The sequence below is a fragment of the Pagrus major genome, chromosome 2, assembly GCF_040436345.1.
Source record: "Pagrus major chromosome 2, Pma_NU_1.0".
Taxonomy (NCBI): Eukaryota; Metazoa; Chordata; class Actinopteri; order Spariformes; family Sparidae; genus Pagrus; species Pagrus major.
Window position 1 is genome coordinate 24,883,648 of NC_133216.1, and position 16,304 is coordinate 24,899,951.

General features: G+C 44.7%; 1 protein-coding gene across 2 annotated transcripts in view; it reads left to right on the forward strand.

Moving 5' to 3' along the window:
- ssh2a (slingshot protein phosphatase 2a) overlaps window positions 1-15,982 on the forward strand; it is a 31,222-nt gene extending 15,240 nt beyond the window's left edge. For both annotated transcript variants that reach the window (XM_073488556.1, XM_073488548.1), the window contains 13 exons: window positions 4,340-4,452; window positions 5,072-5,136; window positions 5,652-5,773; window positions 6,295-6,360; window positions 6,530-6,595; window positions 7,287-7,481; window positions 9,980-10,073; window positions 10,686-10,814; window positions 11,097-11,143; window positions 11,600-11,746; window positions 11,840-12,040; window positions 12,137-13,070; window positions 13,797-15,982. In XM_073488556.1, the coding sequence (XP_073344657.1) occupies window positions 4,340-4,452; window positions 5,072-5,136; window positions 5,652-5,773; window positions 6,295-6,360; window positions 6,530-6,595; window positions 7,287-7,481; window positions 9,980-10,073; window positions 10,686-10,814; window positions 11,097-11,143; window positions 11,600-11,746; window positions 11,840-12,040; window positions 12,137-13,070; window positions 13,797-15,422 (3,805 nt within the window). In that variant the 3' untranslated portion in view covers window positions 15,423-15,982. The remainder of the gene's footprint in view (window positions 1-4,339; window positions 4,453-5,071; window positions 5,137-5,651; window positions 5,774-6,294; window positions 6,361-6,529; window positions 6,596-7,286; window positions 7,482-9,979; window positions 10,074-10,685; window positions 10,815-11,096; window positions 11,144-11,599; window positions 11,747-11,839; window positions 12,041-12,136; window positions 13,071-13,796) is intronic.
- Window positions 15,983-16,304: the final 322 nt, after the last annotated feature.

Here is a 16,304-nt window from a genome sequence, read left to right on the forward strand (position 1 = left end):
GTACTGTTTCCCTTCTTGACAGTTTGTCTGAACTGTAAGTTAAAATGTAATCTGAATCCTTCTCAGAATAGCTCTGCATGCCTGGGTCAGGTATGTTGGGTCACTAAGGTGACTGGAGATTGGACCATGTCCTGCACACACTGTATTACCAAAGAAACTGTAACGAATCTTTAATGAAAATTGTGGCCGTCACTCACACACATAAAGCAGACAAGAAGACTGGGCAACATGTCGACTGCCGTCTGTGCCAGTCGATGAAAGTCTATGTTTATATGACCTGGTATCCCTTTCTTTTTTATCAGTCCTGACCCTCTTCTGCTCTGGTTGTCCCCATCTGCTTCCTTCCTGTGTCTAGTGCTTTGCCTATTAATCTGCTGTGCAGTTGTGATGATGATCTTGAACTTATTTCTGGGGTAAATTTGCCTTTAATAGACTGTTTAGTCCTCCTGCGGACATGGAGACACACGAGCTAACTCCCTGTCTTTCCAATGGGCTGTATCTGTCTCGGGTGCAAACTCATAAGGCCTTTAGAGGGGCCTGCCCTGCATAGAACCAGGCCCTATATTTATCCCACTCTCCTCCTGAGAGTGACTAATATGGGCACGGTGGGAGGGGGGGTCACCCAGTTATCTGCCCACTATGTGGAGTGGTCCTTACATAGTGATGATTGTGTCTGTGACCGTTGCCCTAACAAGTACCTACCGCCTCACTCCAATCCAAAGCCTGGGATGGCTGGATGCCAAAAGACGACCAAGCCCTCTTTCTGCCACACTCTGACTGGATCGTCTTTCTTCATCTCTTTATCACCCTTCACTGCCCACTCCTCATTCAAATACTGTGTGAAGTCAGATTTAGTTGAACTCATAGACCTGTTTCCATTTCACTTGCTCTATCCTTCTGTGTGTTTATTCAGCCACTCTGATCCAAATGACAATCTCTTCAGATCATTCTTGATAGAACATTGATCTCAGCATACACATAATGCAGTTCATCTTGGTTACATTCAACAGAACGGCAAGTGTTATCATCAGTCTCTTATGGGGCATTACGGCATTACAAATCATAAATCATATAGTCTTCACACTAAGGAAGCTAGAACCAGTGAATGTGTGGTGTTTTTGCAAAAGAAGAAAAGACAACAGCAAATATTGTTAAATTTGTTGTGAATCACCTGGGGGTGTCGCAATTTCAATTCTAAATTGAAAGTCAATCGAAATAAGCATTGGATCTCAGTTTTTGGAATCAAAAGCAGGATTCTTTTCAAAGAAGAATTTGAAAATGTAAATAACAGTTGAATAAAGTCTAACAATGGCATAATGCTGAAAAAGAAATGTTCATATCCAAAATCAAATTAAATCTCGTGACCTAAGTCAAATCAAGTCATGCATTTGTAGAATCGTGACGTGCCTTTGATCAACTAACCATTTAATCGACTTATCGCTGTAGCTCTAGTGTGGAATCAGTGGGTTGTGGTGTGTATCTGTGTGTCAGGGTTTGTTTTGTCCCTACTTAGCCATACCTCTATATATGTCTGTACAAGTAGCCTTAAACCAGTCTCTATAATCGGTGCACATGCAGTTTTTAAACCTCCTCAGTATGCTATCACTGCCCTGTCAAAAAGAAACTTCTCTGTACAGTAAGTTGAGCGTGCTCTTCTGAACGCAATCTATCAATAGCTGAGACTTTTAAAGGACTACTGTATTTTTAGAAGGTTTGGTTGAAAGACATTCACAGCCCCTCACCTCTGCATCCATCAGGCTTAGATTCCACTTTCTCAATGTGTCTGTGTGCAGGCGTAACAGTGCGTGTTTGCGTGCATGCACGTGCATGGCCTTCCATGCGTGATTCTCCGAGAGAGTGTGAGCGTTATATTTCAGATGACATTGTACAGTAGCACTGCTATACATGGTCATTGCCAAGTACAGTGAGTCTGTGTGTGAGCACAGTGGGACATGATGCAGCAGGAATCGAGGAGAGTGACGGAAATGAAAAGTAGGACGATGTTGCCTGGAATGCAGAAAAGAGGAAGCGACAGAGGAGAGAGTGAGAGGAAACAGCTGGGTCAAGGGTGTGTGGGTTATGGGAAATAAGCTCAGCACAACGTCTCTGTGGTTATGTTTTTTTCTGTCTGTCCCTGCTGTCTGTGTCTCCTGATCCTGTACATCCATGGTCTCAGCAAAACTCAGGAAGGACAGTTGGATGGCTGGAAGGATGGAGAGATGAAGTTACAGAGGAAAAGGGGATGACAGGAAGCTTAAATGGCAGACGGCATTGGCCTTGTTTTGCTCTCTGTGAAACTGAAGAACTGTTGAACCTGATGAACTTTAGAAGTCGAGTTCATTGAGTGTAGACTTGCAGCCTGCTGTAAGGTCAGGCAGATAATCCAGCATGGTGTTTAACTGTCGAAATAAGCATATCAACCTTTTGTTTGCACAATTTCTTTGTTTGATCCCACTGGTCTTCACTGTGTGCATGTGTACTTGTCAGTTCCTGGTCTTAGTTTCTGGCCCCGGAGGCCACGAAACCAACCTTATTCAAGTTTAGCAGAACAGGTCATCCAACTCCCCGGATCAGTGTTTCCTCTAGTAACACTTACATCTGCACTGTTTGTTTCATTTCATTACCAAAAAACAGCAGTGAGCTTAAACTTCCACTGACATTTACTCCATTTGACCTCCTTAAAGAATCACATTAACTTCATCTGGCTGATGTTCTGTGTAAAATATTGACCAGAAAAAGATAAAGAACTACGGTTGCACATATTCAAGCCAGCAGATAATTAAAACTTGTATTGAAAGGCAATAAAAGTAACAAAAGGGGTTCCTTTAGAAATCTGCTTAACTTTTAGGCCCATGTTTGGCTGGCTGTCAAGAATGTGGCTGCACATGTTCTCATCAGCTTGACTTGTGGTTTGAAAATGGCTAAACCAGCACAACCAATACACCAAATGTGTTTGTGTTACTTTGCTGGATTTTTCCTGGGACTGCAAGTGCTACATCAAATTCCAATTAAATATTTAAAATGCATAGTTTTCCTCAGCAGTTTTCTCTATTTTGGAATGCATTTTTGAATAGCTCTGAACTTTAGCCAGACTTGAAACAAGGCTGCAAGTACAACTCTTCCTTATCGATGAATCTACCGATTATTTTCACAATTAATTAATTGTTTAGTGTATGAGATGACAAAAAAATTGTGAAAAGTGCTCAGCACAATTTCCCAGAGCCAGAATAATAACCCACAGTCCAAACCCCAAATACTCTTCATTTATTTCATCTTATATGACAAAGAAAATGCATCATTAAAACACAATATTTTATAGATGGGTCTTTTTGGGGGCAAGCTTCTCATCCACCATGCTGCTAGTTATAACTCACTTTGCCATTTGAAAATTAGAAAAGGGTTGATCTAAAATCATCGATCGCCCACCCCTACTTACAGTAGTGCATCTGCAGAATAAATGCAGGATCACCATCGCCCAAGTGACTGCTATCTAAGTGGCAAACCTCTTGCTCAACATCACAATGGTTCTGTCAACTGGTCCCATGGCTGCCATTTGACATGGTTTTAAGTGGCCTGGAGAAAGTAGGTCTTCCAACCTGTTTTGTTGGTATCCTGTTGTGTGACTCAGGTCAGTGTGCCACCATGAGTATCTAAACAAAAACCTAGTTATTCACACGTGCACGAGCACACCAGAGGTGCTCACACAAACACTCACTGTTTGGTATCCAGTTGAAACACTGACCTCAGTTTATTATGTGTCCTCCTCCTCAATGCAGTGACCTCAGTCACAGTTAATAAGATTAAGTGTTCCAGAGAGGAACAGAACCCGGTTTGATACGACCTGCTTTGGTGCTGGCCGGCTCTTATCTGCATTCAAACATTGCGGAGGAGGAGACTCGCTCTGTCTTCCCTCTCGGAACCCCAGTCTCCTCCCAATCCCCTCCATCCCTCCCTACTGGCAGCTGTTAGTCTGAGTAAGTCTGTGTGTGTGTAATCCAGCTGTGTGGAGGAGCAGAGAACATTGTGTTCTGAGTTCACATCGGGGCTCGGGTCTTGTTTTACTCGCATCGGTCTGTCAGCTCTGATTTGGGGAGCCCAGCAGACCAGAGGTCAGCTGAATGGAGCATTGTGGCGCTGACATAAGCCCATGACAACACTCTGTCTGTTCCTTGTCCCCATCTTGTGCTTATTATGAGAAGCCGGGGTCAGCATGTGCAAGATAGTGATAACAAATGAAGTACATTGTTTATAAGTACACAAGTTGCACAAAAGGCCGGATACAATTAGATAACCTTGTAGAATTTGTATTCATGTATTTTTCTTTTCTCTCCCCTTCCAGTATCAGTGAGAGCTTCCTCACAGTAAAAGGAGCAGCCCTGTTCCTGCCCAGGGGAAATAGCCCCACGCCTAACTCTGCACCTCGTATCAGCCAGCGCAGGAACAAGCACACAGGTAAAGACTTGTACACACAGGTGACAGCTGCAGCTTCTTCAAGCTTTCTTCCATTCGGGTCAACTCTCACCCTTAGAAATGAACTCAGTAGATGAAGAATTTGAGATAAAATAGCACACTGTGTTTTCGAATTCCTCTACAGTATCATCAGAAACAGCTGGTGCTAACTTCACTGACGCTATTTCACAACAAAGTTCAGTGTGGTCAGTTCACTGCTTCAAGCTTGTTTGAGGAATAATCCGTCAAAGAAACTACTCTTAAAATATCTCCAGCTAAAGTCTGAGAATTGGAGACAAGTACAATCTGCTACTGTCAGACATCCCATGTAGTTGGAGGTGTGGTCTGCCTTTTGTGATGTGACCTGGGCCGATTACTATAAAAAAACATCAGAAACTGTTTCACAAATGACAGGCTTTTTTTTTTTGCCTCAGTGTATTCAGATTATTAGGTTAAATTCAAGGATCGTGAAAGAGACTCCAGTGTGAATGCACTGGAAACTCGCCTCGGGGTGAATGAAACATTATCCCGGGTGTTATGTCAACCTTTAAATGCTGCAAACACGATTGTTGTCCAAAAGGAACTGAAACTAAATGAGGACATTTAAATCCTTTCTATCCAGGTGACCTCCAGAAACATCTTCAGACCATGTTCACTGTGCTGCGGCCAGAGGACACCATCCGACTGGTCAGTAACACACACACACACACACACACACACACACACACACACACACACACACACACACACACACACACACACACACACACACACACACACAAAATAGCAAAGGTCAGGAGCAATGTGTCATCGTGATCAGAGAGATTATGCTCCAAAAAAGGGTCCGGTTTCAGTTCTTTCAGTTCTTTGTTAGCAAACATAAAGAACTGAAACTTGTTGGTCTTAACTCGCCTGTCTGCACCAACAATGATCCTCTTACGTAAAACATGGAGTACTCAAAGTGTTTGGAGTAATAAGCATTCTTGCAACATCTTTGATAAAGACGGCATTCTAGCAATTTAGTATTACACTTGGTCAAAATGAGTCCCTAGTATTTGGCAAGCTCCACTTTAGTGTGAATAAGTTGATGATATATTTCTATGTTTTGATGCACATTCAGAGAACTGGCTCTGCCCCTCTTCTCCTTGCTAGTTCCTCGTTTCCCTCCTTTCTTCATGTCTTCTCTCTACCTTGTCTTTCAGGCCGTGCGTCTGGAAAGCGCCTACCCTCAGGTAACCCGCTACATGGTGGTGGTCTCCACCAATGGTAGACAGGACACGGAGGAGAGCATCGTGCTCGGCATGGACTTTGTCTCCTCTGATAGGTCAGTGCCACCAACAACAGTCCATCACTAAATCCCACACTTGTGATGACAACTAAGAGGATATGGCATGTTACTTCCTTTTAGCTTCAGACTGGATTTGTCTTTCTAAATATATACATTTTACTTGAACAGAGGTTTTTATCACTGTTTTATTCTTGCTTTTGTATTGTCAAGGGATGCAACAGAATCAAATTTTATGATTTAGTATGATTGCCATCTCAGAAAATATGACAGTCCTTTCTCTTCAACAAACCAAATCCAAAGAAAAGAAAAATTAAGCATTCGAATACTGATTTGGACAGTTATTACCATGGCAACAGCCAAAGCTATGAAGCATTAACTCATCCTGATTGTACTATACTTGCATAGTTTAAGTAAAGAATAAAATAAGCATGCGTATGTCTGACTTCCTTTTCTGTTCTACTTTTGAATGCCATCCTGCACACATCTCTACATTATTTCAAACCTTGAGTGTCTTGATTTTGTTGTGCTTTTGTTAAACATGTCGATCTTCCTCCCAGCTGCTGTACCGTGGGTCTGGTTCTACCTCTGTGGAGTGACACTTTGATCCACTTGGATGGAGACGGGTAAGACACCACACCTACCCCCTGCTTCCTCTTACTGCTCCCTGAGGACACTGACTGACTGCTCTGATGACTTGATTTTGTCTTATTTAGCCATTTCATTGAAAGTTGAGTTGCAAGACGACTATAAACTATTCCAGGGTTTCTAATCTCTGTCACTCTATCTTTACAGTGGTTTTAGTGTGTCGTCGGTGAACAGGGTTCATGTCTTCAAGCCGGTTTCTGTCCAGGCCATGTGGTGAGAAACCTTTACATTTTTTCTATAAATGACAGCCATGTGAAGTTGCATTAGGGTTAAGGTTCCACTGTACTTTGACTTTGACCTCCAGCCTTTCATCTTTGTCGTTGTTCCTTATCATCCCTCTCCTCTTCCTTTTCTTTTACTCATTATCTCTCAGCCTTCCAGTTTCTTCTTTATCTTTCCCTGCCTCACATGCCATTGCTGCCTCTTCATTTCCGTACTCGTTGTCTTCATTTCCTCAATTTCTTGTCCCCTTGTTACTTTGTTCTTCGCCTGACCTCCCTCTCCCATGAATGTCTACTTTCATTGATCAGCAGTTATATCTCTGTATTTTGTCTCTTTGTCACTGTAATCTTTCCGTTCTTCTTTTCTCAAATCTGTTGTCCCCTTGTTTCTGTCGCTAATTATTCAACCCACCTCCCCTGTTGTATTTCTCAAATGTGGTGTTATTCATTTCTCGCTTATCTTTTTATCTTTTTTACCTCTGTCTGACATAACTCCCTTTTCCCTTAACTCTTTATTGTTCTTTGCCGATTGTTATAGCCTCCCCTGATTTAAATTATTTTGCTCTCAGCCAGTCATGTTCAGGCCAAATTTCACTTCAGTTTTTCTAAGTGTATTTTTGTCTTTCTGGCCTTGATACAACCTCTCAACTGTGACTCCTCTTCTCTCTCGCTGTCTGCCTCAGGTCAGCCCTCCAGTCGCTCCACAAAGCGTGCGAGGTGGCTCGCTGCCATAACCACTACCCAGGCAGCCTGTTTCTGACCTGGGTCAGCTACTACCAGAGCAGGGTCTCATCCAACCAGTTCTGTATCAACGAGTGGAACGCCATGCAGGATGTGGAGTCGCACCGTGCCAACTCACCCGTTCTCTTCACAGACCTGTGAGTAGAGGAGGAGATGGATGACCTGATGAACACATACGCACATTACGCAAATTCACAGTTCACACTGATGACGGAAGATCTGGAGTGTTGTGTGATATTTGGTGCACACCAGGCATGGAGTCATCTTCGCAAGTTTGCCCCATTGATATGTGGTGCAAAATTCCTGTAGGAAAAAGAAATCACTGTCTTGAAAGTTGGCAAATCACGGCACCCACAAGAAATACAATTTTCAATTCCACTGGTTATAATAAATCAACCAAAGGATATAATTCATTCAATTCAAGTCAAATAGAAATTCACAAAATTGTAAACTCTGTCAATCAATCAGAAATAAGAAGTGTTCTGAGTTGGCAACAGGTCTGACATTCAAAACCAAGAAGAGCTGTGGCTGTAATTAACACAGAGCCATTGAAAGTCATAAAGTTTTACACAGCTATGGTGGCATGTGCATGTGCGCTCCAGCAACGTGTGAAAGGTAAAGGGTACAGGAAAAATGTGCATGCCGACATGTGGACAGACGTACCCGGAAGTCCACACAGTAAAGACTTCTTTCGCACAAATACATACTTCTATCACAGATTCAGAGAAAGCCAAACATGTTTTCACAGTAGTATGATGTGTTCAGTGACATCTTCACAACATGATTGCCTAACCTCTCCTCACGTGCCGACACTAGGCAGGATATCGCAGGCTGTCTCTTGAACTCTGGAACTGGGGTCACACGCTGTCTGTGACCTCTCAGGGTAACAGAAGCAGCACGGAGAGGCACAAACACAGACAAAAACACAACGCCCAGGCTCGGGAGCAAATGCTTAACTTTGTGCAAATAGACTCACACACACATTGAATCTTAATCTTTGTAACGCAGAGCTGTCAACGGATCCACAAGGGAGCAAAGAAAGTACAGGGAACAACACGGGCTGCTGGATTTATGTCTTTACTAATACCAGGGAAATTCCCCTCTCTGCTGCTTGGTCACGTGACTCGCTACCTATTTGGACTGTCTCTCTCTCTCTCTCTCTCTCTCACTCTACACACACACACACACACTTCAGAAATTCTCCAGTGTCCAAAATAGCTGAGGCTTTAGCCAGCTCAATTTACGTGTGGAAAAATTGAATCCAGACAGACAAATAGGTAGACCAGCAGGAACGGACAGAAGCAGGTGGCAGGCAGAGAGAAGGGGGTTGAGGATGTGGGTGTTTCGGAGGGGATTAAGTAAGATATTCTGCCGCTGAGTGTACCTGATGCCCCTGGATGGAAAGAAAAGAGAAGTAGGAGCAGAAAAGAGAAATCAAGGTCCAGTTGAAACTTGACAATCAAGAAACACCCATGTTTACTATCTGCCTGGAAACTTTACGCACTCTCTTTAGAGGAGGTGTGTTTGCCCTCGAGTGCAGTTATCAAGATTTTTTATGAGCTCCAAAACACACAACCAAACACATACAGTTCCTTGTTGTCCTCCTGCACAGGTGACTGCCAAAGCTACGTGACCTGCCAGTGTTTGTTTACATGGCAGCTTATTTCCCTGTGTAACCAATGAATGAACAGCTGAGATAGCAGGAAGTGGTTTGATGTTTTTAGTGTTTGTTTGATGATTAGGGATAACTGAATTCCCGTAGGCTAGTCTGTCAGCGATTCAGGGAAGTGACATTGAATTTCCATTCTGCAGTTACTCATTAATTACATTTATGATGTCGTCATAAATCTGACACACGTGTGTACTCCTTTATTCTTTATTTTTCTGACCAGCCGTCCTTCCCTCAGGCTGTCTGTGGGCAGGTCGAGGCTTGTTGTGAGGTTAAAACTGTTACTGGATGTCGGTAACCCGTGTTTGTCGGCAGGAGTGAAAAGGTTCTCTTAACCCTGTGGACTCATTCTCATGGGGTCGGTAAGACGCTCTGCATTGAGATAAACAAGCAATTCTCCAATGCGGATAAATGCTTTTAAGTCCACAGTTACACACATGAAGCCATCACACTGCCCCCCTGTGTGACCGCTGACCAACACTCCTGTGTGCTATTAACGGTGAGAATCCAGTTAGAAGCAAAACTAGAGAAAATTAGACGGCGTAAGAAGGAGAGAAACTCCGAGACGAACTGAGCTCCTCTCTCCGGAGAGGTAATTAGGCCACTTGTTGGTATCATCAGTGTGACGTCTAAAGGCTAAATGCGTCCCACAGCAGAGTGGTCAGAAAACAGAGCGAGGCACAACAACAGGCGTACTCTACAAGGGGACTTTGTTATTGAGCGCCGTTAGGCCACGTTCTCAGATTTTCTGTTCCCCCTCCAGTTTCTGAGAATCGCACAAAGTGGCAATTCTCTCTAGGAACAAGTAATCTCATTGAGACTAACGTGAAAATGAATCAATGAACAGAAGGGAAGTGTCGTTACTGTGACTTTGGCAGTGGTTCTTATGTCCAAAACTGTTTCTTTTTTGTTTGTTTCTTTGTAGCTAAGAGAAAATGTGTTGAAGGTGTTTGTGTCTGTGTACAGGCCCACGGAGAGGGAGCGCACAGAGAGGCTGATCAAGATGCGCCTCAGAGAGATCATGATGCAGAAAGACCTGGAGAACGTCACCTGTAAAGAGGTGAGAAGCTTGTAGATGAATGGGGGGGGGGGGGGGGGGGATTAACTGTTCAGTTTGGCGTATGCACATTTTAATAGTTTGTTGTTTGTTGTTGTTCATGTGTCCTGGAAGATTTCAATGTCCTGGACAAATGGGAGAAATTCCTTTCAAATATTATGCGTTTATTGATCCTGAAAATGATTCCCTGAGGCCACTAATGCCATATATCACCAGCCCAAAGCGTTGGTATTTGACTACCTGGAAATGAGACTTAAGTAGAAAGAAACCGTTGTTGCTTGTTGAGTCTCATTCCAACACTGGTTTGGTCAGAGACACCAACCTAATCCAGTATTTGATGACCTGGGAGACTCAACAAGCAACTATGAGCTTTCTCAAGAATGTCTTACAGCATCTTTTGATTCAAATTGTGCTTAGAGCGAATTATTTTCACCGGACATTATGAACAGAGAGATTGAAATATGTTGGACTTCAACAGATTCTCTCAGTAGTAAAAGGGCAATTACTAGGTAACAGAAACCCTGGTTTTCATGGTTGTACCACCTTAGACTTCACGAGTGAGCAGCATCATCAACAGTCGTGGTTCTTTCCTGAATTGCTGTTGCTTTTTCTCAGATCCGAACAGAGCTGGAGATGCAGATGGTGTGTAACCTGAGGGAGTTTAAGGAGTTCATAGACAATGAGATGATTGTCATCCTGGGACAGATGGACAGCCCCACGGAAATCTTTGAACACGTCTATCTGGTAAGAAACCTGTCCTCTTGAGTTTGGTTTAGCAAGGACAGTGCTTTGGTTAGTCAAACCCGCTGTTTCACCACTAAGGTCAGAAATACAAAAATTAGCAGATCTATTCCCAGTCAGTTTAGTTGAGTGTAAGTATGAGACAGTTTACAGGAACCATGTTCCTAATAACACTCCTCATTTGTTTTGCTATAACTTGTAAATTCTGACTCACTCTTAATTGTTCTCAAGTGGTAAATGTATTTATGTACACTTTGATATTAACTGGACCTGTGATGTCTTCAGGGCTCTGAGTGGAATGCCTCTAATCTTGAGGAGTTGCAGAACAGCGGGTAAGAGATCAGTCAGTCACAAAGACATGCTCACCAATACCACTGTCTGAATTCTAATAAATGGAGAGACTACGCTGCATGTATTAAATCTGTCTTCTAATTGAAGTTAATTGACGTGAAAGAATTAATTACTGCTGCAAAGTTTCATGCACTGAATTTAATCTACCTGTAGTCTGTGAGTTGGTTGTGCTAATTTAAACGCACGGTCCACCTACTGGCTTTTTTGGGAGCTTTTAGCAAGACCTCACAGTCTTTGTCAGCATCATTTTTGAGTGCATATTTCAATTTCTGTTTCACCATTTAATCAATTCAACAGCTCAAATACACATTTTAAGGCACCATAAGTAACAAGTAACAATAGTTTGCAGTAATGTCTGACCTGTTGGCTATAAGCTAAGCAAAATTTGGATATATGACAGTTTATGGATATTCCGCCTTTTCCTGTCTCTCATGTAGAGTGCGCTACATCCTGAATGTGACCAGGGAGATAGACAACTTCTTCCCGGGGACGTTTGAGTACCACAACATCAGAGTGTACGATGAGGAGGCCACCAACCTGCTGGAGTACTGGAACGAAACCTACAAGTTCATCACCAAAGCCAAGTAAGCTATAAACACAGTTAAGCACTTGTTAAATTCTCTTTGGGTTCTCGCTCTCGTAATCTAACACAAATTTGTTTCATCTGTCTGACTCAGGAAAGCCGGTGCTAAGTGTCTGGTTCACTGTAAGATGGGTGTGAGTCGCTCCGCCTCCACAGTGATCGCCTACGCCATGAAGGAGTACGGCTGGGACCTGGACACAGCCTTCGACTATGTTAAAGAGAAACGGGCCGTCACCAAACCAAACCCTTCCTTCATGAAACAGCTGGAGGAGTATCAGGGAATTCTGCTTGCCAGGTGTGCCTTCCTGTAGAAAAAACATCTGTACAATCTGTGTGTCCTTTACGGAGCGTTTTGGCTCTAACAAGCTCTCATTGTTCTTTGCTTCCACAGCAAACAAAGGCATAATAAGCTATGGCGCTCCCACTCTGAGAGCGACCTATCAGATCGCCCTGAGTCGATGTGTAAGTCCTCCTCCCACTCTCTGGGCCGCTCCGACTCTCACAACAACAACACTTCCTCCCCTTCCTTACATCACTTCCTGGGCGTGGCTGTGCTGCAAGCGCTCGCAGCTGATCCTGAAGACTCTGCCAAAACAAACACCCCGCACGCATCTGACTCACATGCGGACTCCAACGGTGTGTGTGACTCACCAGGTCAGGAGGAGGTCGGATCAGATAGTGGAGATCCCCTCCTGCTGCCCCTTCCCAGACCCCGTGCAGCCACTGTAGTCCCAGAGGAGAGACTGGACAATTCAGCGAGTGTGGCTGTCACTGTGCCTGTGGCTCTGCCCCACCCTCCACCTTCACTCCACATATTACCTCCTACTCCTGAACTCCAGCGGGCTCACCGGGGTCCTCCCACACATCTGTCCATTTCAGTGCCCAAACACAAACCACTGGAACTGTCCCTCAATTTGCCTGAGCGAAGCAGCTCAGAAGAAGTCTCTCCTCTCACTCTGGGATCAACCAACTCGGACATAATCGACCAATCGTTATCAGATTCAACAAGCGACAAACACAGCCCCCTCAGCCCTGTTAACACTCCCCTTCCCCTGGTTCTTCCCCTTGCCCCGAGCGATGACAACAATAACCCCAGCGAGTTACAGATAGGCAGTGCCTTGGACAGCCGTGGCGATGCCGACGGCTCGTCCAACCACAGCGCGGACAGCATAGACTTCTTCAGCGCCAGGGAGAAGTTTCTGGGCCTGGCCCAAGATGGCAGATCCAGGACGCTTTCTGAGCAGGCACAACTAAGGACGCCTCTGTCACTCGAGGAAGACGGGGAGGCTACGGAAGATGAGGAGCAGGGGTACGGGACGAGTCAGGTACGGGATCATTCAGCCTGCACAATACAGTAAAAAAATCATAATGCGATTATTTTGACAGATACCTCGATGGTGACTTGATTCACGATTAGTGAGAATGACCATTTTTGCATCACAATTTTCATTTTCACTGAAAAAAATAGTGAAATCATCATGATGTGACTTGTGTTGAGGTCTGTACCAAACAGACATGTTTTTCTTACACCTGGAGAACAAGATTTGTAGGCCAAGGCCAATCTGCAGCACCACAGTTTTTCATTCAAACACTGTTTTGTTTCCCACATTTTTGCGATTTGGATATTGCACTTAGGCGTGATAGACGTGTGTGTGTGCATCTTATGGGTGGCTGACATGTGCATTTATTTACGTTGCGTATTTATGTGTTTTACTGTAAAGCACATTGAGTTTACCAGTATATTTTCCGTAAGGACTACAAGGTAGTAAATAAACTGAGCCAGTAAGACTCCACACTGAATCTGTATTAATCATAGTGACACCTGCTGGATGATGAGAGAATAGTCGAGATAATATTGGCACATTTTTCACTTTTGTGTTTGTTGATTAAAGCAGTGTTTTTTATGTTGAGTAAAAAAAAAGTTATCTATTCAAATCATTACTTACAGTAAAGGAAGACTATCTCTGTCTCATACATATGCTTACAATACAGAAATGACACAAGACTATAACTAATATTATCGTCATCTGTCTCTCTTTTCATCTCCACAGCCTGAAGACAGTAATCACCCTCACCATGACAACGGAGTTTCAGTCCGCCATATTGTCACAGAGATTGAAGCCATATGCCACCCAGCCTCCTGCCTTTCCACTCCCTCCTCTGCGTCGCTCCCTCCATCCTCCCACAGCCCTCAGCTCATCCGACCAGAACATCTGATGGAGGCAGAGACTTCTGAAGCCACTCACGGGTCTTTAACCCCACCTTCACACCCGCAGTCGCCCTCCATGCTGCCGTGCGATTTGCCGGCGGGCTCGGTGCGCCGAGCCACCAAGCAGCTAGAGCAGAAGCTGCGGCAGGAGATGGAGATGGCTGTGTGTCAGCGATCTCCGCTGCATTCCCCCAGCGCTGAACACCCTCCTGTCAGACTGTCCCCGTGTCCCCTGACCGCCGAACATCCTCCCACTCCCTTCCCTCAGAACTCCACAGAACAAAGTATCACTCAGGGAGAGACCGCGGCTGTATGTGCTGAGTCCAAAGATGGGGAGAAGCATACAGGGTCACAAACAGAGCTTCACAGACTCACCTCCTCAGGCACAGACAACCTCCCAGACCCTTCATGCTCCCCTGACTCAAATATCAGCCCAGTCTCTGGTGCTATACCTACCATTGATAGCCATATGCTGACATCATCACTGGCCTCTACTAGTCAGTTAGAAGAATCATCTCTAGATACCTCAGCCCAGTCCCAAAGACAGAGCCAGCTCCATAGCCAAAACCAGCAGTGTCAGACCCTGCCTCAGGCCTGCTCAAACCAAGTGACTGTGGATGGGGTGACAGTGCAGGAGTCAGACACTGATGAGATGCTGGAGTCCAGTTCCCCAGGAGGGCGAGGGGGCTGTGGCCCTGACTGTGAGGCCCAGAGCAGGCTGGCTCGCGGCAGCCAGGAGCTGGAGAGGATTCAGCAGACATTAAGAGAACTGCAGGCTTTCCTCCATGAGGGCGTCAGCCTGGAGACTACAGACAGCCAAGACCAGGAACTAGAGCAGCCTCAGGGGCTGAAAGACGTTATGGACACAGAGCCGGGGCCTTGTAAAGGGGCCAGTTCTGAACAGACCCCTTCAGGCATGGAAGTAGGGCAGAGGCTCAGAGAGAGACAAGAGGGGAAGAGTTTTGCGGAGTCTGCAGGATGGCACAGAGCCATGGAGCTGGAGGCTCGAATCCGCCAGGCGGGCCTCACCCCCCCTTCTCTCATGAAGAGGTCGGCCTCTTTGGCTAAACTGGACTGTCTGGAGCTGTCAGCCAACGACCTCAGCGACTTGGACCTGAGGCCGCACACCAGGACGATATCATCACACTCCCAGGACTCTTTCCCCACATCCCTGTCTCACCATGATGACACCTGGAAGAAGCAGAAAGTTTTGGCTCAAAACACTCGCGTCAGAAAGACAGGTTTGGGCGGCGGTGTGAACGAGTCATCCTCGTCTCCGTCCCTCTGCCTCTCCTCCATCCCTCATTGTCGTCCAAGAGATGACACGGGTGAGAGGGAGGAGCCGGACGGCGGCGGGAGTGGCGCGGCCACCGCAGCACGTCAGCAGGGGAGGGGACACTCATCGAGACGTTCTCGCAAAGCCGAGAAGAAGCAGCGAGCTGTCACTGTGCTATACAATACCATGTAACCTCAGTGCAATGGACTGGAAATGAACATGACTGGAGCTGCGCAGATGTGTGTGAGAGGCTGCATGATGTGTGTGAATGTGTAGCAAGTAAACCGTAGACCTTGTGTAACATCCGATGTATGCATAGTGTGTAAGAATCGAATGGTGATCATATGTTAGCATGTAAACCACTGGATGTGTTGTTTCAACTGGAGTTCAGGTTTGTATGTACACTAATGAAATATGAATGTCCAAAGTCAGACTTTTTTTAAGAGGCGTTTGTTTCCAGTATTTGACCCTCTTTGCCTGTTTAGAGTTTCTAAAACTACGAGAGGGGCTATTTTCTCCAAACATGCACTTTACTATTTAGATTTATTTTCTTTTATTTGTTTCTTACCCCGGGGAGGATTCTTTTGCACTGATCTCAGTCGACTGGTCTCTGTATGCGTGTTTTTGTGTTCAAAGTGGACAGACATGTCTTTATTCGGATTTTTAATTAAACCAGGGCAAAGCTGATACCTTTGTTTTTTTTATTCAGTGCTTTAGCAGTAAATAAATATGGTGAGTTTGTTTTGACTGCAGTTACTATGTTAATTATTTTTTTGGGTTTGGTTATTCATCATCTCTGACACACACACACACACACACACTTGTGAAGAAACAAGGTGATTATGAACCGCAGATGCCAAAATCTTACCAAATTAATCATTGAGTTTACTGCCATCTGCTGGTCAGTCAGAGAGCAACAGTTCAAACATGTCCTCAGGCACTAGTGAAGGTGGGACAGAATGTAAAATGTGGTGAAAGATAACCAACCAGACCTCCAAATCTGACATTTTAATGGGTAAAAGTCAAGCTCAGTGTTATTATTATTGATGGAAATACTTTCTGTCATTTTAACTG